The sequence below is a fragment of the Halichoerus grypus genome, chromosome 1, assembly GCF_964656455.1.
Source record: "Halichoerus grypus chromosome 1, mHalGry1.hap1.1, whole genome shotgun sequence".
Lineage (NCBI taxonomy): Eukaryota > Metazoa > Chordata > Mammalia > Carnivora > Phocidae > Halichoerus > Halichoerus grypus.
Genome location: NC_135712.1, coordinates 201,098,797 through 201,122,505, shown reverse-complemented (window position 1 = coordinate 201,122,505; position 23,709 = coordinate 201,098,797). Strand labels below are relative to the sequence as shown.

At 43.6% G+C, this 23,709-nt stretch overlaps 1 protein-coding gene across 2 annotated transcripts; it reads left to right on the top strand.

The window, feature by feature from the left end:
- The first annotated feature begins 4,338 nt into the window (after nucleotides 1-4,338).
- LOC118545426 (C-C chemokine receptor type 3) lies at nucleotides 4,339-23,509 on the top strand. Of its 2 annotated transcripts, none has more exons than XM_036107641.2 (2): nucleotides 4,339-4,472; nucleotides 20,520-23,509. In XM_036107641.2, the coding sequence occupies exon 2, from the start codon at nucleotides 20,530-20,532 to the stop codon at nucleotides 21,607-21,609; it is 1,080 nt and encodes a 359-aa protein (XP_035963534.1). In that variant the 5' UTR covers nucleotides 4,339-4,472; nucleotides 20,520-20,529; the 3' UTR covers nucleotides 21,610-23,509. The 2 variants fall into 2 exon arrangements, with proteins under 2 accessions (XP_035963534.1, XP_035963535.1); XM_036107642.2 differs by lacking the exon at nucleotides 4,339-4,472 and adding an exon at nucleotides 5,091-5,765.
- The last annotated feature ends 200 nt before the right edge of the window (nucleotides 23,510-23,709 follow it).

Genomic DNA, 23,709 nt, shown 5'->3' with positions numbered 1-23,709 from the left:
TTGGGTTCTGCCTGTACATTTGGTCACAATGTCATCCTTGTGGTCAGCTGAAGTGCAGTGGGCACCTGTCCTTCAGATGGTGGGACTGCAGGAAGAGAGAGTACTCAGTGGGTAGTCTACACTCCAGGGTGGAGCCCGGCTCTGCCCTTCACCTTCCCTGTGGCTTTTGCCAAATCCCTTGACGTCTTTCAGTTTTCTCATCTACAGCGTGGGGTAACAAGAGCATCCCTGCCAACGTTATGGACTGCTCTGGAGACTCCCTGTCAAAATGATAGAATGGGCCAGAAAGCAGTTTGCAGCTAGCTGCCCTGTGCTGTGTCCTTGTGCTGAACAATCATCAGACCAGCATCTCCCAGAGCTCCAAGGAATCCCAGTCTTAAAGAATGTGAACAGGTGTTATTTGAAAGAAAACAATTTTTTTTCTACATTAAAAATAAGTTTGGGAAATGCTCGGTTAACAAAATTTAAACTGGTTCTGCACTAGAGGATTTCTCAGAGACTTCCATGTACTGTGGATCTCCATGAGTGTTTTCCAATAGTGTATGAGAGGATCTTCGCACCCTCTAGTGGAAATGCCGTATGAGATAACACAGCGATTCCTGGAGGACATAGGTGTCAGATTTGGGGCCAGCTCTCACGCTGATGCCGGATCATAGGAGACAGCAAACACATTGAGAGAGATTAGTTAGTTTAACCAACAGATGGGTAATGAGGAGCTACAACTTGTAGGATCTGAGGTTCTTGGTACCAAAACAAGCCCAGGAGAATCCTGGATGTGTGAAGAATCTGACCGAGTTCTCCCAGAGTCACCGTGTGCCCTTCCACAGCCCACACAGGCTCCCAAGTCCTGTTTCCATCAACATCATATGTGGTTGTGTTTATCCTCATGTAAATTAACCCCCATCATAACTTTCTCTAAAGCTTAATGTCTCAATTGATGAGGAAACAGTTCCCTGACCAGAGCCCCCAGTGGAAGGGCTCCCAAGATTCGTCTCTTGCCCATGGAGCGTGCTGCGGGGTCCCTCCCCAGAGGATCCAAGCCACTGCTGGATTCCACACACCCCAGCAATGCCCCCCAAACTGTTTAGACCTCTTCCTGTCAGCTTTCCTCTACCACCATTGCCAGCACTCGGCTTGTTCCACAAGGTAAGGAAGTTCTTCGGTTGCTTAAATCATTCCAGAAGAATTCTAAGTCCACAGTGAAGGGGGAAGACAGAGCTCAGGGGTGGTTGGCCGCATACTGGACAGAGGGCCCACTCCCTACCCAGCCCTATCCCTGCCACCCACCCGCCTCCTCCTGAAAGACACTTGGGTGAACACCCAGCTTCCATCCCCCCGGTGCAGGAGGTGCAGTGACTTTTGGATTTGGAAGGTTTGGAAGAACAGCAAGGAAGCCTTGGCTCAGCTCCGTGGAGCTGCCCGTGGCTCTTCGTGTTGCCTTTGCCTCAGTAGATAAAGCATCCAGCTCTGCGGTTTGGCGACCAGGGTCATTGTGGCCCCTTGATGTCTTCACTTGCCCAGAACCAGAGAGAAAAGGGGACAGGTGGGGAGTGCAGGGGTGCTGACTTCTCTTCAGATGATGCTGAGCACCAGAAAACTAGGTCGGCCATAAGTGCCGCAGAAATTCATTGGAGGAGGTGAGGACCAAGCACCTGCTATGGGGTGAGACACTGTAGTCCTGGTCAGCACTGGTTGGGCCTTTCCCACAAGCCGGCACCGTGCAAGGCACTTTCATGGGCCACCTCGCCTGAAGCTCCTGCCCATGTGTGCTGTTTGCAGACGAGGAAGCCAAGCACAGTGCCAACCACCTGGACTCCGAGTCCAGGCTTTCTAAGCAGAAAGGGACATCCTCCTAGGGGAGCTGGACCTTGACTGCAAGAGGGGGTGCAGACCAGCAGAGGGGAGAGAGGGCGGGACAGCCTCAGGCAGGTCTGAGTCCCCCATGGGGCTTGAATGGGAGATTTGGGGGCAGAAAGAAAGATCTGAGAAACACCACTGGAAACCCTGGCATTTTCCAATCCAGCTTCCCATCTGCAGAGAGAGTTGTCCTTATTCTCAAAATTTGCATGACTGTTCTACATGGATGGCTGTTTCTGTGATTTGTCCCGCATAACCGACCACCTGGCCCTGCACGTACACAAGCAGGCTGAGAAATGTTGTTTATGAGACTCGTGCTATGTCACTGACCTTGGGGGCCTGGTTATTTAAAATATATTATCTGGCCTCCAGGTCAGAACTGGCTCTTCTGTTCTGGATGCCAAGAACTACAAATCTGGTCTCACATCCCCTCCTGCTCCAGGCTGGGCTGGCCCCCCCCAGAATGGAATCCAAGAGTGGGGTGCAGACACACAGAGCCCAGGCACCTTGAAACTATGATAACATGATAACATAGAAAGGCAGCTCGCTCCAAACTGCAAGTAGGCCAACATATGTTTAACTTCAAACCCTCTCATTTACCCTATAAATATGGCCCTTCTGGGAATGGTCACTGGGAAGTCTCACCTGAGGGGAGGATGCTCCGCCCAAGCCTCTCTATCTGGACTCCAGCCTGGCTGTCTCCACCTGGCTTCCTCAGCTGAAGAGGCGGGATGTAGTAAGTACCCGATTTGATGTAACTTTGCCTTGTTCTCATTTATTACCTGCTATTCCCTTCATCTATGTGTAGATTGTTTTCCTCTTCTGTTTCTATTAGGTTTCTATAATAATAATAATATAGTTTTCTTTCCTTTTCAAAAGTGAAAACACAGCTGTTGTGAACCTTTTCCCCAGAACATTTACAAAAATGAGGTCCTTCCTTTACTCTTTGACTTGTTCAATGGGTATTCACCCAGGCCATTAGTGTGCAGGCGAGGGGAGGCAGGGTAAGCTGTGGGGGGGCCTGGCCCCTGGTTTCAGGGACCCAAGCTATGCGTCCCCAGCTCCTTCAGGGGGCTCCTAGGATGGGCCCCCCTGGCAGGACACCCTGTAGAGACTTCTAGTTCTCTGGGGCAGAAATCTGCCTTCTAGCAGCCTCTCCACCTTGGCCTCAGAGAGCTGAAGGGAAAGGCCAACTCCATTATAATGTAAAACAACTTCCTATCTTCTTCTTCAGACTAGAAGCTTCCAGTTCCTCTAACTCTTCTCTGGCAGGGCTTCTAGGACCCACCTGACACTGAATGCTGGCTGTCAAGCTCCCTCAAACTCCAGCCTCCAGGATGCCCGTGAGCCCTCTTTGGCAGAGTCCTTGCTTTTCCCCCCATCTCTATCCTTCGAAGCATGTAGCACAGCCCTGCATACATAGCAGATATGTGATAAACACTTGGTGAACTTCATTGACACGTCCACTTAGCCAGTTTATCGGAGCTCTTCCCACAAGTGTTGGGTGACATGTGCTCTGTGCCCAGCATCAGAACAGGTCCCCTGGACACATCAGCACACAGAGCAGGCATGTGTCACAGTGGTATTCTACCCAGAGCTTATGTTTGTTTAGCCCTATATATTCCACAGAGCCTTTTCCCATATTCTAGTTGTTTCCATGTCTACCCTATGATTTATAGATGAGAAGGTTGAGGTCCAGCAAGACCTAATGATGAACGCAAGCTCATGCTGCTGTGGGGGCCACAGCTGAAAGGTATTCTTGGCTCTTCTTGGGTCATCTCCACCTTGACTCATCGAAGTCTCCTGTTGAGTTCTGTAGAATAATTTGGTTATCCCGCAGTCTACATGGTTCCTTTCACAGGAAAATTCGGATTTCATTAAAAAAAATCCTTTTAGTATTGGGATGCCCGGGTGGCTCAGTTGATTGGGCATCTGCTTTCAGCTCAGGTCGTGATCCCGGAGTGCCAGGATCAAGCCCTGCGTCAGGTTCACTGCTCAATGGGGGGTCTGCTTCTCCCTCTCCCTCCGCTCCTCTCCCTGCTTGTGCTCGCTCACTCTCACTCACTCTCTCTCAAATAAATAAATAAAATCTTTAAAAAAAATTCATTTTAGTATTGAAGAGCAATTGACATACTATTAGTCTCAGGTGCACAACATACTGATTCAACAATTCTATACGTTATAATGCTCACCACCATCTGTCAGATGTAGTCACCATCTGTCATTCGATTGATTTTACTTTTTACCCTGCCTCCCCTGGGTCAAGGCAATGCTTATTTGAGAACTATCTCCACCTTCTGAAGAAAAAAAAAAAAAAAAAAAAGAACAATGCCAAGAGAATGCAGAACCCTTAAAATAGCTGTTGAACATCAACAGAATTCATCTCAAGGATTACTCAACTGCTTTAGAATGTCATGTCAATGGTAGAAAAGAAGAACTGTACCAAACTTGATATCTTCTGAAAACTTGCAAAACTGAGCAGCTAGTCTGTTTAAAAGAGGAAGCCGTATTGTTTCCTACCTTACTAATGTCTCTGATCAGATGGTATCTTCATTTCATGAGTGGCGAGACCTTAGCTGTCACTGGATGCATAACGGACTTTGCTAAAGTAGCAGGTACTGCTTGTCTTCTTTTCTGTTCTCATCTGGGCAAGAACTTATTAAATGCAATAGATGTTGTTAGTTTAGACGTTATTTCCGGGTAAACCGTCAGGTTTCTAGGAACAAGGAGTTGGAGAGAGGGGTCTAGGCAGGTGGGAGCAGTACCTCCCAGAAGTGCTCTTGGATTGAGGAGGCAGAGGAGAGGGGCCCAACTGCGATTTAGTAGGTAGTGTGGGGCCAGAGTGGGAAAGTTTGTTGTGGCATATGTCCATTTTCTTATTGCTTTTCTCCCATTTTCCTTTCTTTTCTCCCACCCATTACCACGATGTGCTTGCTTCTCCCAGTCATCCCGACTTGGCCCTTTATACCTCTTTAGTCAACATGCACGTGGCTGTGCCCCCGGTGTGTTCCCTGTGCTTTCATAAATTCTCAACTGTTGAGAAGGTGACCACTCCAAAAGGATTACACTTAATAGTTTTGTGTTTATGGATATTGACTTGTAAGAAACAGTCAGTGAAGATAGAATTTACATATGTATGTGTTGTGTATATGCATTTATACATTACATTTGTATATAATTTGTGTGTGTGTGTGTGTTTGTGTGTGTGTGTGTGTGTGTGTGTGTGTGTATTTTTAAAGTGTTCATTGAAAATCCACTCTAAGACTATGAGATGAAACAGTTAATCAACGGATTTGGTCTTTGTGTCTGGATTTACAAGGTTGACTGTTTGTTTTTCCTGGACCTGTAACTAGAGGACAGGGATAGAAATCCCTCCTAATCTTTTGGGAAAACTTGGATTGATGGGGATGGAAGTTAACTGTTGTTTGACAAGTGTCTCCAGGAAGGGTGATGGGAAAATGGCGTCTTTGGTGTGTGGAAGTGATAGGAGTATTAATCTGTCACTCTTTTAAGAAGGTGGTAAGGATGACATTGAACCATGCAGGGTGAGTTATTTCTCCTGGGGTAAGAATTATATGACTCAATAAGAAAAAAGCAGATGTATCTAGCGGAATGAAACGGGTAAAGGGCACAAACCGGTAATTCACAGAAAAGGAAATATGAATGACTACTAATCACAGTTAAAAAAAATTTCTCAGTAATTAAATAAATATTAGTTACAAAATAATGACATCTCTTTTGCCCATATAATTGGCCAATTTTTTTTCTTTTCTGTCTTCTTGGTGTTGATGGATGCTTGCTGAGACCCACACCATCATCTATGAGTGCCAAGAATATATACACTGCTACACACTTTCTGGAAGCAATATGGCAAAAATGCATCAACAGACTTAGAAATATGATCACAGGTAGAAATTGTGCTATGGGAAATTTACTTTAAGGAAATAATTTTAAAAATAACAAAGATGTTCATTGCATTATTTATAAAAGTGTATTTCTGGAACAACTTGGTCACACAATGATAAGACAATGATTATATAACCATGAATATCTATACAATATTTTGGAGTCTTTACAAATGATACATTTTTAAAAATATTTATTTGGGAGAGAGAGAGCATGAGTGAGAGGGGTAGAGGGAGAGGGAGAGAGAATCTCAAGCAGACTCCACGCTGAGCATGGAGCCCAGGACCCTGAGATCATGACCTGAGCCGAAACCAAGAGTTAAGAGTTGGACGCCACCCAGGTGCCCCTACAAATTACATTTTCCAACAATTATTAACCACATGGAACAAGGTGCAGAATATACAACTGAAAATACCAGAATACAAAAAAATGATATAAAAGTGTGATATCCATTCTAACAAACGTGGTACCTAGAAAGGAGGCAGAGTCAGCAGTTCTTTCTCCATGACCCAGGTAGGGATGGTAGTACCAGTGGCCAGGAAGCTGAGCCCTCCGGTCATGCTGAACACCCCCCAACCACGTTATTTTGACCACATAGTCATGCCTTACCTATGAAAACATACTCTTCACAATCATCTCTTTCAACTAAATAACATGTCAGCCTGTATCCAACGAAAATTCAACCACATTTGAAACACCTGATGTTGAAATATAAGGAGCAAATCTAATCTTTTACAAGGATGTTGGTAAAAATATCCAAAATCATTTGGCAGGTGGATAAAACCAAGTCACTTAAAACGAAATGACCACATTCCAAGAGGGGTGTAGCCTTTGCTCTAGTAACTCATGATAATTATGGGCCGTTGTGAAATTCTACCTGCTGCCCTAACATACAGTGCTGGGATGTGTCTGCAGCTAACAAGAAGATTGCATTAATCATGATTTCAAGCTTGGGAGGTTCTTGTGTGTTGCCAGGGAGGGAGCTTCCTGGCTCGCCAGGCAGCCCATTCTGAACCTGGTAGTTCCTGGCAAGTCCTTCCCCATATGAATGTGGTCTCCTCCAATGCTGTCAGATTGCTGTGCTCTGGGGAGTCTACCTCCTCTTCTGCAGGAAAAGCTATCACATCAGTCTATCTCAAAGGGACTCTTCCATCTCAAAGGGACCCAAAACATCGCCTAATTCAAAGATTAATTAAATTGAATTAAAAAGATTAGACGGGTGCCTGGGTGTCTCAGTCAGTTGGGTGTCTGCCTTTGGCTCAGGTCATGATCCCAGGGTCCTGGAATCAAGCCCCAGTTGGGCTCTTTGCTCAGAGGGAAGCCTGCTTCTCCCTCTCCCACTCCCCCTGCTTGTGTTCCCTCTCTCGCTGTGTCTCTCTCTGTCAAATAAATAAAATCTTAAAAAAAAAAAAGAAAAAGAACATCATAAGGAGGGGCACCTGGGTGGCTCAGTCGTTAAGCGTCTGCCTTTGGCTCAGGTCATGATCCCAGGGTCCTGGAATCAAGCCCCAGTTGGGCTCTTTGCTCAGCGGGGAGCCTGATTCTCTCTCTCCCGCTACCTGCCGCTCCACCTGCTTGTGCACACGTTCTGTCCCTGTCAAATAAATAAATTAAATCTTTTAAAAAAATAAAAAGATCAGAAAACTTTGGTCCAGACCAAAGAGATACAAATACTGGCAAAAAAAACAAAAACAAAAACAAAAAAGAGGAACTAAAATTAATCTGAGAATTAGAAGACTTGTATTTTTCATACAAAACATTCCGAGTTCTGTCAACTATAGCTGATGTTCTGATGTTCCTGGACCTTTATCATCCTAGGCTGTCCCGTACTCAAGATGGGTACTAACCCTCTTAAAATGGGGTACCTGGGACAAAACATCGTATTTCCAATGTGCAGTCTGCACAGTAAAAAGCAGAGTGAAAATTATTCTGGTCCATCCTTCTGTCCATTTCAGAAGTCTTTATTAAGCAGCTATTGTCAGGCATTATATGGACACTAGTCCCTGGCTCCACACTGTCCAGTATGGTGACTACCTGCCCCATGTGGCTACTTAAATTTAAATTCACTGAATTTCAATAAAATGAAAAGTTCACTTTCTCAATAGCACTAGCCACATTTCAAATGCCCAACAGCCACTTGGCTAGTAGCGCCTTGTTGAACAACACAGATACAGAACATTTACATCACTGCTGAAAAGTTCTATTGGACAGCACAGTGCCAGATAATTATTTTTTTTCTGACTACTCTAAGTTCTCTGTAAAACAAAACAAAACAAAAAAGAAGTGAAAAGGGAGGAAGGCCTGGCTTAATGTATAGGCGGGAAGCAATTTGAGTAGCTAGTTGGATGGGTAATTGGATGGATAAATGAAGGGGAGCTGGGTAGAGAAGCAGATGGAGAATCAGGTAGGTAGATTTCTCTTGTTCTGGATGATCTACTAATACAGACTAAAATTGAATTAGCTTGCTGTGTCACAGTGTTGACAATCTTTAGTCTAGTCCTAAATTCCCCCTGTTCTTCTCACCTGAGCTTAAGGAGGTTGGAGGGTATGTAACTCAGAGACAGAAAACAGATTCATAAAATTTAGGAGAGACTTCATGTCACTTCATCCAAGAGTGGGGGAGCTTTAAGAATCACTGGGGCCTGGATCCCACCTCCAGAAATTCTGATTTAACTGCTCAGGGGTACAGCCTAGCATTGGGATTTCAAAACCTCCCCCCATGGTTCCCATGTGCAGCCCGGGCTGATAACCACCACTGGAGTCAAACTTCTCACTGTGGAAATCCCCTTCTGCAATGTCCCAGCCTCTGCTTGGATGCCTCCAGGCACAGTTTGCTTAGCAACTCACAAGGCACCCATTTCATTTTGGGTAATCCCGTTCAAGCTCTTTCTTATGTAGTGTTTGAACTTGCCTCTTGGAATGACCTCTTGCAGGTTCTGGAGGGCACTGATGTGAATCACGTTCTGATTCTCATCTACACACCAGTATCTTGCTCTCTTTCCTACGTGCAGTGTCTTTTCTCTTGGGTGGATGGACGCCTCTGTCTCCTTCAACTCATCTTTATTGGGTAGGGTTTTCTCTCCCCTACATTTCAGTCGGGCAACTATCACATTAAATGTCTTAACTGGGACCTAGCACAGTGCTTTGGATGTAGTCTCAGACCACTTGAAAATCCCGTCATGTGCTAACCTGTAATTCTAGTTGACCATAAAGTTAGCATGTGATGGGGGTTTTTTAATTTTTATTTATTTATTTATTTATTTATTTATTTATTTATTTATTTTTTAAAGATTTTATTTATTTAGTAGGGAGAGAGAGAGGAAGCACAAGCAGGGGGAGTAGCAGGCAGAGGGAGAAGCAGGCTCCTTGCTGAGCAGGCAGCCCGATGTGGGACTCGATCCCAGGACCCTGAGATCATGACCTGAGCCGAAGGCAGACGCTTAACCGACTGAGCCACCCAGGCGTCCCTAATTTTTATTTATTTTTTTAAAGATTTATTTATTTATTTTAGAGAGAGAGAGAAAGCACAAGTGGGAGAGGCAGAGGGAGAGGGAGAGAGAATCTCAAGCAGACTCTGAGATGAGTGTGGAGACCGACACAGGGCTCGTAACACTGAAATCACGACCTGAGCTGAAACCAAGAGTTGGACGCTTAACCTACAGCACCACTCAGGTGCCCCTGGGTTTTTGTTTTTTTAAAAAAAAAAACTTCCTGTGTAAGATCATCAATTGCAGCATTATTTGAAATAACAAAGAGTATCTGTTTACAGAGGATTAGCTAAATAAACTGGTATATCCACACAATGGATTCTCGACAGCTGTAACAAAGAATAAGAAAAGCTTCTGTTGTGAGGTGGATAAAGCAAGGTGCATGATGATGAATGTAATGTTCTGTTTTTATGCAACTAACAGGGTAAGAGATTAAAGAATATATTTATATTCGATTATAGTTGCATATGGAAATGTTTCCCTCCCAGGCAAAGAGTGGGCGGGCTTGTGGTCAACCCAGTGTAAAATTTTGGGGGTTCCTACACTCACATTCCTCAGCTGTGAGGCAAGCCTGCTGTGTGCAGTGGCCTCCTGGGCCACTCCACATGGCCCCCCTGCAACTTGGCAGCATGGAGAACCAATGAGGACATCCAGCCACATGCCTGCTGTGCCGTTATAAGTCCTTTGTCCTTATCTAATTGTCATGTGCCTTCCTCTGGTATCTGTGAAAAAGTGGCAGTCTTGCTTGTTAGCCTGCAGGTAGGGTAAGATCTTAGACCCTTCACAGTTCTTGATGTGGAAGAGGTGTACAGGGATGAAGTAGGATGAGACTTCTTATTGTGTATCTTCTCATAGTACTATGTTTTGAACCCTTTGATTGTGTGTATTACCTACTCAATCATAAATAGCATGTAATTTGAAATAAAAATGTTACCCTTGTGAAGAAAACAATTTCTTTCATATAAATATAGATTAAGTTAATGGAAGTGTTGTATGCAGATTACGGGAAGTGATCATTTCTCAGCATCCTGAGGTGGTCAGAATGAAGTGCCCAGTAGAACTCCCCCTGATTCCTGGTTGTCCTCAGTTTTCTGGGAATTCATCCATCTATCTGTTATCTATCTATCTATTTATCTATCTATCTATCTATCTATCTATCTATCTATCATCATCTATCTCTACCTATCACTACCTGTCGTCTTTGTGAAAGATAATCCGACCTCTGATTATCTTTCCATTGGACATGTCAGTGAGTAAATGGATTAATATAATTCGGGGTTCCCATTAGGTTCTTTAATTTCGTTGAGATCCAAACTTGTTTGTAAAAATTCAAACTCCTCATTTAGAGTAACTAAAGATTTTAATGAAGGCTGAAAAGTCCGGTTAAAACATATTATCAGATGCCAAATCTTTGTAGGTTTCCTAGAACCTTGGGTAATGGACTACCGACTGGATATTTGTAGAAAGATAAGCATTTCTGTTTAGGTGGAAGAGACACTTGTTCCTCTGAAGTCATATTATATTACGTTGGACAAGAACCTAAGAAATTTTGGAAAGGCCTGAGAACTTGAAAGATAAAGAAGGTCAATGGGTGGGAGTGGGAGAAGAACTGACATACAATTGCCTGTCTCTATGTTCTAGATGTTCTCGCATGTGTTAGTTCATGTTATCCTCGCACCACTCTTCCCTCCTTGACACCTTCTTCGCTTGGTTTCTGGGACACCAGCTCTTTTGGTTTTTCTCCTACTGTCCACTCCTTCTGAGACTCTCTTGCTGTGTCCTCCTTGTTCCTCTGACCACTGATTTTTGATATACCTGAGAAAGCCACCCTTTACTATCCACACTCACTTCATGACTTAAAACACCATCTATAGGACAACAACTGTCAACTTTAGATCTTTAGCCAAGAGCTCTCCCCTGGAGCCATATATCCAACTGCCTACTTGCTAGATGTCTCCGCTTGGATGGCACACAGGCATCTCGGACTTGACATGCCCCAGCCTTCTTTATCCCAGCTGATGGCAACTCCATCCTTCCAGTCGTGCAGGTCAAGACTCTTGGAGCCTCTAAGCCTTGACCATTTCTCACTCACATCCAATCTGTCAACACATCCTTTGGTGCTACCTTCTGCATTATGCTGAATCTGTCTACTTCTTGCCTTTCTACTCCTACTACCATGTCCAATCCAGTATCACATCTTGCCTAGATTATCATGGCAGGCTCCTTACTGGTCCCCTGTTTCCAAATTTAATTCCATAGTTTATTCTCCTCCATAGACTATTCTCCATAGTCTATTCTCCACTCCCGCCAGAGCAGTTTTATAAAATGTAAATTGGATCATGTCACACCTTCAATGGAAACTCTCCATTGGTCCTCACCCCATTCAGAGAAAAGCCAAAATTCTTCAGTGGCTGCACAGCTACACTGAACCCCTGCCCACCACTCCCCCACATCTCTCTGACACTTTCTCTGGATACTCACCCCTCACTCCACCTCTGGCCACACTAGGCTTCTTGCTCTTCTAAGAACATATCCAGGCACTTTGCCATCACAGGACATTTGTACTTGCTATTTCTCTGCCTGGGGCTCTCATCCCTCAGATACCTCTCCAATTCATTCTCTCACTTCCCCCAAGTCTTTTCTCAGTGGGCTCCTTATTGACCACCCCCCCGTCCAATTTAAAAGTGCCCACCTCCAACCCCACCTTATTCCCTTTCCCCATCTCCTACTTCATCTCTCTCTGTAGCACTCATGACCATCTGAGACCCTGTAGTTTTTAGTTATTTATTCTCTGTGTCCCCAACTAGAAAATAAGTTCCATGAAGTCAGGAAGTTTGGTCTGTTCTGTTCTGTGACGTTTCCTGTGTCCCCTTGCCTATCATAGGTGCTAATATGAATGGCTGAGGAGCCCCATGAGGCAGTAACACTTCTCATCACCATGTTGCACCTAAGAATTCTGAGACACAGAGAGGTTACTTGTTCTAGGTCACATAGTCATTTCTTCAGACACAGTAATGAATCATTATCTTACACTGAAGAGGACGAGGGATACATAAGAAAGAAAATCTTATAGTTATGGATTCCCTTGGCACCAGATACCAATGAAGTCAAAAGTATCTAGGGTCTTGGGCACAGGACTTGATCTTAACACCAGGTGGTTCTTGCAGGAATGATCACCACTAGGAGTCATCTGTGGGCAGGGCTCTTCCAGATGGGCAGGTAGAGTCAGAGTGGCAGGCAGTGACTTTACACCTGCTCTCTTCTCTATATTCTTTGGATGATTTATCAAGTTCCCCTGAGAGGCTGATCCCCTCAAAGAGACAAAGCACTCACACATACACACACAAGAGCATGCACACACACACACGCACGCACGCACATAAAATCCAGATTAGTGACTTCACTAAACTGGGATATCATTCAGCTTGTGGTTTTCTATCAGACATGCCTGATTTTAACCGAACTCCGCCTATTGTCAAGGATCAGTACTCTCCGTTAGCAGCATAACGGATTTCCATTTTAGTGGAGTTTTGTTATAAAATGGATCTTAAATTAGCAATATCTTTTTTCACCCATCTGACTAGAGCTTGTTGATATTTACTTCTAAAAGCATTCAGACAAGCCTGAGAAATATTGCAAATGATCAGCTCAGAGTATCTCTGGCTTTGGCTGCATAGATAGACTCCAGGCTGTAGCACTGATGCTACAGGGATGTGGGACTGGGGGAGATTTGGGGGGTCATGACTTTCACATACGGTAAACGTCCACAGTGAGGAAGTGATGCCGAAACTGGGAAAGGTGTTCGCTGTCTCACCGAAGGTCCCCACCCAGTGAGTGGATGCTGATGGGCAGGTGTGGCTCTAGAGAGCCTAGGTTTCTTTGAGTCAGGAACACATGGGCTTAAGTCCCAACTCAGCCATTTGCTCTCTGTGTGATCGTAAGTTATGGAATTGCTCTGAGCTCAGTTTTTCTTTTTCCTGAACTCAGTTTTTTTTTTTTTAGCCATAAAATAAGAATAATAAAAACATCTACCTCCCACAGCTGTCGTGATAAGTAAATCATATGAAATAAGTTTGTGGGAAAAATATTAAACAGGTATAACTCAAAAGAAATGTTAATTTTCTCATCCCCTAAAGACCCCAAGTATTCAGAAAGTCTCCTATTTTTACTTTTTTTCAGGCTTATGTCCAGTGATTTAGTTTTTAAATTGCCATCCACTCTTGGAGAGCCTTACTGAAATTCTTAAGAGCTTTGATCAACATTAGACCATCCTAGAGGACAATGAAGGGACTGTTAATTAGTCTGTGCTTCGGGGTCTTTGAAAGACCTGGGGGGGGGGGATCATGTCCCATTAAAATCAGGAACCACTGTTACTTAACATCATTGTGTAAATTTCATCCAAAGCAACAAGGTGAGAAAAACAAAGGAGGAATATGAACAAGGAGGTTATAATTAATGTCAGCCCTGTTTCACAGCTAATGTGATTATCTATCTAAAAGTCCTAAAGGAAATTATTTTTAAAAATCAGTAAGGTGATAAGCTTTTAAAAAAAAAAGTAATTTTCTTTCCTACATATCAACCATTGATTAGAAAATTCATTAGGGAAAATAATATCTCATTCGTAGTAAGTAAAAAACCAAAACCAGATAGATAAAAACAGTAAGAAATGTGCAAGACTGATAACTAAAAGAACTATAGTAAGTACAGTAAGTACACATATCATGTTCCCAGATACAAAAACTTGATATTGTAAAGTTAACAATTCTCCCTAAATTTATTTATAAATGTAATACAATTCCATTCAAAATTATGTCTTTATAAGTAATTAACCAAATGATCCTAAGGTTTATCTAATAGGACAGAAGCCTCTACAGATAAGACACATTTGAAAATGAATAATGAAAGAGAGCCACATAATCAGACAATCTACATAAAAGACCTAATACATCCAAATAATGAAAAGAGTGTTTCTGGCACCAAAATCGGAGATCAGAGGAGTGGAATGTAAAGTACACAAACAGAATCAGGAATATTAAAGAATATATAACAAAGGTGATGTTTTGAGCCTGAGTGGTTATTCACCCATTTATAGAGAAGGGAAATGGAAATGCCTTTCATGCCATCGATCAAACTCAATTAAAAGTGAGTTAGAGGGGCGCCTGGGTGGCTCAGTCAGTTAAGCGTCTGCCTTCGGCTCAGGTCATGATCCCAGGGTCCTGGGATCGAGCCCCACATTGGGCTCCCTGCTCGGCGGGAAGCCTGCTTCTCCCTCTCCCACCCCCCTGCTTGTGTTCCCTCTCTCACTGTGTCTCTCTCTGTCAAATAAATAAATAAAATCTTTAAAAAATGGATTAGAGATTTATATGTAGGAAATATTGAACCACAAAATACCAGACTATATATAAACATTCATGCAATCTTGGGATGTGGAGGTCCTCACTAAATGGAACCCCAAGGCAATGACAGTGTGGGCTTTAGGGCAAAAGGACACAGGATCAAGTCTCAGCTCTGCCGTGCACAGAATAGCCTCAGGCGAGTGACCGAGCCTTGCCAAGCCTCTGTCTGCTCATCTGTAAAATCCGGGGATATACAAACCTACCTTGCAAAGTTGTGAGATCAAACAAACATATGTAAAGTGCTTGGCCTAAGGAAGACTCAATTATCATTGACTCTTACCTCACATTGGTTTATGTGTAAAGAAAGTAAACTTCCTGAACTCAGAGACCATTTTCTTCCCACTATTTTGTCCCTTCACAGGTGGTTGTCGACAATAAGGAAAAAAAATGCATCAAAGAGTTTGACCGTATTATGCATTATTTGATCCAGGCTGAAAAATGAGTATTTCTTCCATTCAGAGGCACTGTGTGGGCTGGTGCTCGAGATGAAGGAATTGGGGTCACAGCTCACTGGTTTTATTTGGGATGTCTTTGGAGTTTAACAAGCGTCTCTGAGTTGACTCATTAGGAGAAGCTCCAGCTTGCATCTGGGGAGGTGTTCGAGGGTGCAGGGAAGTAGTCTCCACTTCTTCAAAGGCAAAGAGGTGTGAATTACTGTAAACCCATGTTTACTCAGGGACATCTAAACGCAGAGTCCAGTCACATAGGTTGAATATCTGGGGCAGCAAGAGAAGAGCAGGGCTCCGTGGTTATCCTCCAACTTCAGCATCTGCCAAAAGCACTAAGACTCACAGAGTAGGAAGGAGGAAAATGGGGGGGGGGCGGGTGACAGTGTCACAAACCAGATAATTTGGAAACATTCTGGGAGCCAGTGTCTACACAGCGCACATATCCACATGCAGGTGGGCGCCAGGTCATCTGAAGGGCTTTCCAGTCTTCCGTGGAGGCTGGCCAGTTCAGGTCTCAAGACCTAAAGAGAAATCTCTAAGAGAAATCTCCCCTCCCCCAGTCTGGTGGTTTTACGTTAATTCCACCCAAGATCGACGAGAACCAAACATTAAGATCTTTAAAACAAAATTCAAATGCTCTACCTAGTGTGACTTCCACTCTGAGTTTCTTAGATCTCAGTTTGCGGTTTCAGGTTCTGATGACTAAACTCTTCATCTTGCAATTTGCCCACGTTTTCAACCCAGTTACCTTTAGAAAATGTGTTTGCCAGATCTCCAGCAGCACCTGCTAGAAGGCACTCGCTTTTCATTATAGTTTAATGGCTAAGCAAATATTTAAAAATTCCATATCTTGCAACTTTAAACATGATCATCCACTTCCTTTCTACAACTGTTTTCATTATTTGCCCCCCCCCTTTTTTTTTTAAGAGAGGGAGAAAGTGGGGCAGACGGAGAGGAAGAGAGAGAATCTTAAGCAGGCTCCACACCCAGCACGGAGCTCAACACTGGGCTCAATCTCAGGACCCTAAAATCATGATCTGAGCTGAAATCAAGAGTCCGACACTTAAGCTTAATGGACTGAGCCACCCAGGTGCCCCTCCAAAACTAGCTTTTTTTTTTTTTTAGGTTTTATTTATTTGAGAGAGAGAGAGAGCACGTGTGAGAGAGCATGAGCAGCGGGGAAGAGGCAGACGGAGGGAGAAGCAGACTCCCTGCTGAGCAGGGAGCCCAATGCGGGGCTCCATCCCAGGACCCTGGGATCATGACCTGAGCCGAAGGCAGACGCTTAACTGATTGAGCCACCCAGGCGCCCCTCCAAAACTAGTTTTATTAATGACTACATAATAATCTATTGTCATAAGTGGACTACAATTTATCCAAAGTCTCCTTCACTTGTCAAGCATTTAAACTGTTGCCATTTCATTGTTTCTTTCCATCATGAAAATGAGGCCACAATAAACATCCTGTTTTGGTTTGGTGGATTTCTTCCCCTTAGGGTAAATTCTTCCGCTCTAGAACCCCTGGATCAAAGCCATGTGTATCTTATTGGTTCTTGTTCCGCACAAGATTTCCTAAACTTACCGAACCAAGTTATGTTGCATCAGGAGTGCATAATTGCTCCAGGGTCACTCCAACCTCACTAGCACTGGGGGGCATCATTTACTTTTTTTTTTGATGATTAAAATGGCATTCCAAACTTCAATCTATTTTCTAAAGAAGCATCTCTAGGGGTGCCTGGGTGGCTCAGTCAGCTAAGGGTCGGACTCTGGGTTTCAGCTCAGGTCATGATCTCAGGGTCCTGGAATCGAGCCCCGCGTCGGGCTTCCTGTTCAGCAGGGAGTCTGCTTCTCTCTCTCTCTCCCTCTGCCCCTCCTCTCTGCTCATTCTCTCTCTCAAATAAATAAATAAAATCTTCAAAAAGAGAGAGAGAATTATTTCTAATTCTAGATGTTTATTCTCAATTCAGCCTTGCAACATTCATTAAAATTTTAAATTGGTGAATATAGAACTCTGTTTGTTCCCATAGAGAGGTATCCATTACATATTACACACTAAAAATTGAAGATTTGGGGGGAAGGGGGCGGGCTCCTCTCCTTCTGACTCCAGGAATTGTGAGAGAAGAGTCAAAGGTCACAAAAGGAAGCAGTCATGCACATAGGTTCCTATCTTCCCCACCCAGGCTTTGACCAGAGGTGGGGGTGTGAAGCGCTGTTTGATAGACTGAGGGGGGCTCTCCGAGAGGATGTCTCTCTGCAAGTCACTTCCTTATTCTCATGGATGGCCAGCACGGTTAAGCTGGTGGGCAGGCAGAAAAATAATTTAGTTTGTACCCTTGAGTGTCCCTTAGTTTGTACCTGGCATGGACATGGAGTCAAGGAGCAGTATGTCTGTCTAGGTGCCTGCCAGTTCTGGAGAAGATGCTTAGCCTGGGCCCTAAGCCTGATGATGTGGCAGGAACAGAGAGGGTCCTCCATTCCAGCCAGAGCTGGAGAGGTCACTGTGCCCAGGCACGACTAAGAATGAGTGGATCATGAGGCCGTTAGCTACGAAGCAACAGATGCCAGCCAAAAGTTCAGGGTTGGGACTGGGTCGTCCTTCCTCAGCAGACACCAGTCACATAAATAAGACCAACAGGAGACCCTCTTCCCCCTCTGCCCATGCTGGCCCCTCCCCCATATCTCCACTGCCATCTTAGAAAGGACCAATGAGAGAAGATAAGAAACCCAAATTAAGAAGCTGGGAATGTAAAGAGGATGAGCAAAACCAAAGTCATCCTTCAAATGAATGGGTCAGGCTAAGATTAAACCACTTTGGACTAAAATTGTGAATCCTTTTTCCTGCTTCCCAGTGGAAAGTTGGTAAGATCTAAATTGTTTTGGTGACTAAAGGAACTTCATCATGTGGCACAGCTGAGTTGTACTGTGAGCAATTTTAGTGGACCAGCTAAAAGAGTGTGAACTCATTTTCTTGGTAAAACTTGTATCCATGTATGCATATCTGCATAGAGAAACATTACTAGTGGTAAACTGCATGAGGGAATTTGGGGTGGTTTTTACTTTTAGGTTTTTTGCCTTTCTTTATTATTGGTTTGTCTGTTTGTCTGCTTACTCTTATTGTACCATATTTCCAAAATGCAAAAAGACATTTTTAAGAGCTTAATTCAAACCTCTTGACTATTTCAGACTGAAATATTCATTTTGATTTGGACCAAAAACCATTTCAGTTTTCATATCTTGGACCCATGTAACTAGTAGTCAAGGACTTGGCTTCTGACGCCAGAGAACCTGTATGTTTTCCTGTGCGTTGCACTCTAGAGTCCCCAAAAAGATTCTATAATTTTATCATGGTCATGTTGAAAGTGACACATGAATTAAAGACATGATCATCAAGTCGAACAAAACCTTAGTGATTTTTTTTTTTACTTTGACTTGTTTTTAGATCCGTCTCAGAGAAAAGGAAAGATAATGAAATAATTAAGTGGAGGCTACTATACTTTTGCTCTCTGGAGCAAGCAGCTCTGTTCTTCTTCTTTTTTTTTTTGCTTTAGCCACTAAAATTTAGAGAGGGATGCTCTCTGTGATTGTGAATATGTAACAGACAAAATAATGGGCATTTTTTTCTCAGCGACTGTGAATTATGCCATTAGGAATGAGAATGCTGATAAGATCATACAAATCATTTGTTTTCAGTCCCATCTTCCACCTCAAAAGCCTAGATGTGTTATTGATCAGTGGGATGTACTAGGGCAGAGTCACAGAAATAGATCAAGTTCTATCCAAGAGACCCAACTTCCTCCCTAATTTTATATGAAATGGCTTCTCGTTGCTTTTCTTTCAGTCCCACTTCCTACCAGTTTTAAAGTTTTTTTTTTAATCTTATTTGATCCTGAACATAACTTCAAGTGGTATCATGATCCTCATTTGGGGATGAGTAAATGAGGCTCAAAGCTAACTTTTTGCCCAAGTCCTGCAGCTGGTGAGAAGAGTGGCTGGGAACGGCTCCAGCCCACATCCATTCTCTCTTTGACTACACAAGACCCTGACGGGTGCTGACCACTGGGGTCCCAGTATTCTATTAAGAATCAAAGATAATGCCTTACCATTGGCTCCAACAATTGCATTACTAAGACTTACCTTGAGAAATGCCCATTGACCTATATTCATGTCCTCACACTTGTCCCTTCCTCAGAGAAAAGAGAAAGTCTGTAGGACTTCTTCCAAGGAAACAGTGCCGGGATTCACTGTCCTCTGTGGAACTCCTTCTTCTCCAGTGAAGTCTGTAATCTTTTTTTTTTTTTTTTAAAGATTTTATTTATTTATTTGAGAGAGAGAGAATGAGAGAGAGCACATGAGAGTGGGGAGGGTCAGAGGGAGAAGCAGACTCCCTGCCAAGCAGGGAGCCCGATGCGGGACTCGATCCAGGGACTCCAGGATCATGACCTGAGCCGAAGGCAGTCGCTTAACCAACTGAGCCACCCAGGTGCCCCTGAAGTCTGTAATCTTAAGAAAAGCAGCCACTGGCCTTAGGGATCCTAGTTTAAAAAATACCAAATCTGCGAAGAAATTCCATTGGCCTATCCCTCCCCCCAGTCCCTTTATGAAGGAGGAACTCCAAGGGGTTTGCTGTTGGCACAAGGCTGGCTTATCTCAACATTATCAGGAGCCGGTAAAGGGAAACAGCTTAGAACTGTAAGTATTACACTAGTTAATAATAATTATGATGGTGAAGTCTTCAAAAGTTAAACTTGAAAATGACTGCGTTAGAATCTACTGAGAAAAAAGTTGTTCATAGATACTGAAGACCTAGCCTGAACTTTTATATTTACTTGTTAGAGGATTTGGGGTAAATTACTAAATTTCTTCAAGGTTCAATTTCCCCATGAGCTATGATGAATAGAACCTTGTTAAGGGGCCACAGAGAGAGGAAGTTATTTGTAATAATAACAATCGCTATTATTATTATTATTATAAGCGTTTGGTTTTTAAATAGGGAAGCTGATTTTGAAAGTCATATATAAACTATAAAACATAAAATTCAAAATGCCTGGAAAGATACAGCAATAATAATCAGCATAATATTATTGTTCTCATTCCCCAGCCTGCTTTTCCTGCCATGTATTTCCTCCAAATGCTTGCAGAAACCAACATCCCCATTCTTCACCACCATCCGTCACATTTCTGTTTCTTTTCCCATTCTGAATTGTGCTGACTTTCAAAACTTCACGTTTTTTGTTCCTGGCACCTCTCCCCACCCCAGCATCTCCGACATAACCTTTGAAATACATGCTGAAGAAACTTTAAATGTCTAGGCTGTTTAATCACATGTGGTTTCGTGGGTAAAAGGATAAATCAATGGGTGTGGCTCACCAAGAGTGATTGTGCCTAATTGTGTGGTTGGTGTTTGTTGTTGTTTTTCTATCACAGGGACAAAATAATGGAGGCCTTCACGGCTGTGATGAAGACCATGGATGAGTCTGTTGAGACTACAGTGTTCGACTATGAGAATTCACTGCCATGTGAAAAAGTCAACATCAAGCAGCTAGGAGCCCAATTCTTGCCCCCACTGTATTCCCTGGTGTTTGTGGTTGGTCTGCTGGGCAATGTGGTGGTGGTGGTGATCCTTGCGAAATACAAGAGGCTCTGGATTATGACCAACATCTTTCTGCTCAATTTGGCCATTTCTGACTTGCTCTTTCTATTCACCCTGGTGTTCTGGATTCACTATACTGAGTCGAATGAATGGGTTTTTGGCCCTTCCATGTGTAAGCTTCTCTCTGGGCTTTATTACATGGGCTTATACAGTGAGATCTTTTTCATCATCCTGCTGACCATAGACCGGTACCTGGCCATCGTCCATGCCGTGTTTGCCCTTCGAGCCCGGACTGTCACTTTTGGTGTCATCACAAGTGTTCTCACTTGGGGCCTGGCAGGGCTAGCAGCCCTCCCTGAATTTATCTTCCATGAATCCCAAAAAGAGGCCCAACAGTTTGTCTGCTCGCCTATTTACCCAGAAGACCAAGAAGACAGATGGAAGCGTTTCCATGCTCTGAGAATGAATATCCTGGGTCTCATTCTGCCTCTGCTCATCATGGTTGTCTGCTACTCTGGAATTATTAAAACGCTGCTGAGATGCCCCAGTAAGAAAAAGTACAAGGCCATCCGGCTCATTTTTGTCATCATGGTGGTCTTTTTCATTTTCTGGACACCCTACAACCTGGTCCTCCTCCTCTCGGCTTTTCAAACGATCTTCTTTGAGACCAGTTGTGAGCAGAGCAAACAGCTGGACGTGGCCATGCAGGTGACGGAGGTGATCGCCTACACACACTGCTGCGTCAACCCCATCATCTATGCCTTCGTTGGGGAGAGGTTTAGGAAGCACCTCTACCACTTCTTCCGCAGGCACGTGGCCACCTACCTGGGCAAATACATCCCATTCCTTCCCAGCGAGAAGTTAGATAGAGCCAGCTCGGTATCCCCATCCACAGGGGAGCAGGAATTGTCATTTGTATTTTAAGACCGATGTGCTGGATCCATGAAGCAAACACGTTACGTCAATCACATTGACCTCAACGCCAACCCTTTAAACTTCTAGCTCAATGCTGAAACTCTTAAAGACATTAAAGTATATACACAATGGTGTCAGTATATGCGGGTGGCCCAGGCATTACCAGGGGTCGCTGGCTAGTCAGTTCACTTACTGTTGACCTCAAAAGACAGAGCTTTTCTTGGTTCTCTGAAGAGTTACATACATTGTAATGTCCCCGAATGTTAGATAGTTACTACACGCAGCTACTAACAGGTAAATCTTTTTAAATTTAAACCTTAACTTCAGCCAGCTATTGCATAAATGAAACATATTTCACAAAATACAATATATCAATCACAATGCTTTTAATGTGTCTAGCTCTCTCCTTGCTTGATGAAAAGGCTTTTTTTTTTCAGTGTATATATACTCCCAAGCAGCATAATGGCATGTCACCCTTGTTCCGAGAATTCTTTTCTTTTTTTTTTTTTTAAGGATTTTATTTTTAAGTAATCTCCACACCCAACGTGGGGCTTGAACTCACAACCTGGAGATCAAGAGTTGCATGTCTCCACGGACTGAGCCAGCCAGGTGCCCCCCCCCAAGTATGCTTATTAGTGAATGGATTTCCTGTTTACACCAAATGATCAGATTTTGTATGAGCAACTCAATAGAAGAAGAGCAATTTGGTATTTTCAGCAGAGAGAATAAAGGCCTTGCTTGCAGAAACTTTTTGGAGCCCTGAAATGTGCAAACACTGTCCTCTTAACACCAGGCTCACCATTCATCCAACAGCTGTGTATTAGATGTTACAGACAGGATGCACCAACATTGATTTAAGTTAAGTGAAGGATGCACAAAGTGTGTAAGATAAACATAATCCTTGCCCTGTAAAACCTCCCATCTGGTAGGGAGTGTGAGACAGAAACAAATAACTCCAGAACAAAGAGAAACATACTCAATGCTCTGCCTGGGCCAGGAAGGGAGAGACCATTTGTAGCTGGAATCTGAGGGAGGAAGACTTCATGGAGGAAGTGGCTTTTGAGCAGGTCTTTGGGAAAAAAAGGGCAGGATTTGGAAAAGGGGGGGACTCGGGAGAGGCACATGAAGCCAGTGGAATGCCCAATACAAAGGTGAGGGGGGAGGGCATGAACATGTGTGGACAGGAGGGTGGGGTGGGCAGGTTGGGATGGGCCATGGAATTCAGGCAAGCATCTTGGGCTTTGTTGGGAGGACAAAGGGAGCTACTGAAGGGTTTAGAGCAGGGGAGAAGAATAATCACCATGGTGCATTAGGAAGATAAATCCGGTAACACAGGATGGAGTAGGGACCCCAGAACCATGCAGGGAGTTAGTTAAAAGAGAAAGGTACGTGTGAGCAAGGAGAGATCAATGGCTAATAAAAGAGGTGCTAGAAGAACCAAGAGACAGCGGTGAAGGAAGAGTCAAAGTCCAGGGAACGATATGGATTTGACTGAAAAAAAAAAAAAGCAAAGACAAAACAGAATGTATCCTATGCTAAAAAAATAAATAAAAAAGAGATAAACACAGATAATTCACTGTGCTTGGGTGCATTGCCCATCCCTTAAAGGTTAGGAAAGAAAACAGTAGCGTTTGGTTACCTTTAGGGAGGGATGAGGGTGGAGAATCGGACAAGTGTGACTTTTCTCTGAATACCTTTGTGCCTTTTGGCTTTTGAACTATGGGAACATGTTACCAATTAAAAACATAAACAAAACTTCAGAATTATGTATTTTAAAAAAGAAGCTAGGTTGCTCTTCTGATGTGGTATCCATTCTACCAGCCATAAGGGCATTGGAAACTCTGAAGTACCTTTTGTCTTTTTTGTGGTTCAGTCAGAATGTAAATAAAGCAATCATCTGAAGACTTAACTATACATACTGGTTTTCTCTTGTCTTGTGAAGCAGTGTTTGTCCTTAGGTGAGCACAAGTGCTGGATATTGGTACTTGGTCATATACCCAGGTGCCTGAAAGCTTTTAGGAGCTTTGTGACCCACACAGAATGGCACATAACCAAATCATGGATTCAGTGTGCTCGTTTGGCCCTCCAGCCCCACGCTGTCCAATAGAA

What these genes read in the sequence shown, in the direction of transcription:
- LOC118545426 (XM_036107641.2), top strand. Translation starts at nt 20,530, where the DNA reads ATGGAGGCCTTCACGGCTGTGATGAAGACCATGGATGAGTCTGTTGAG.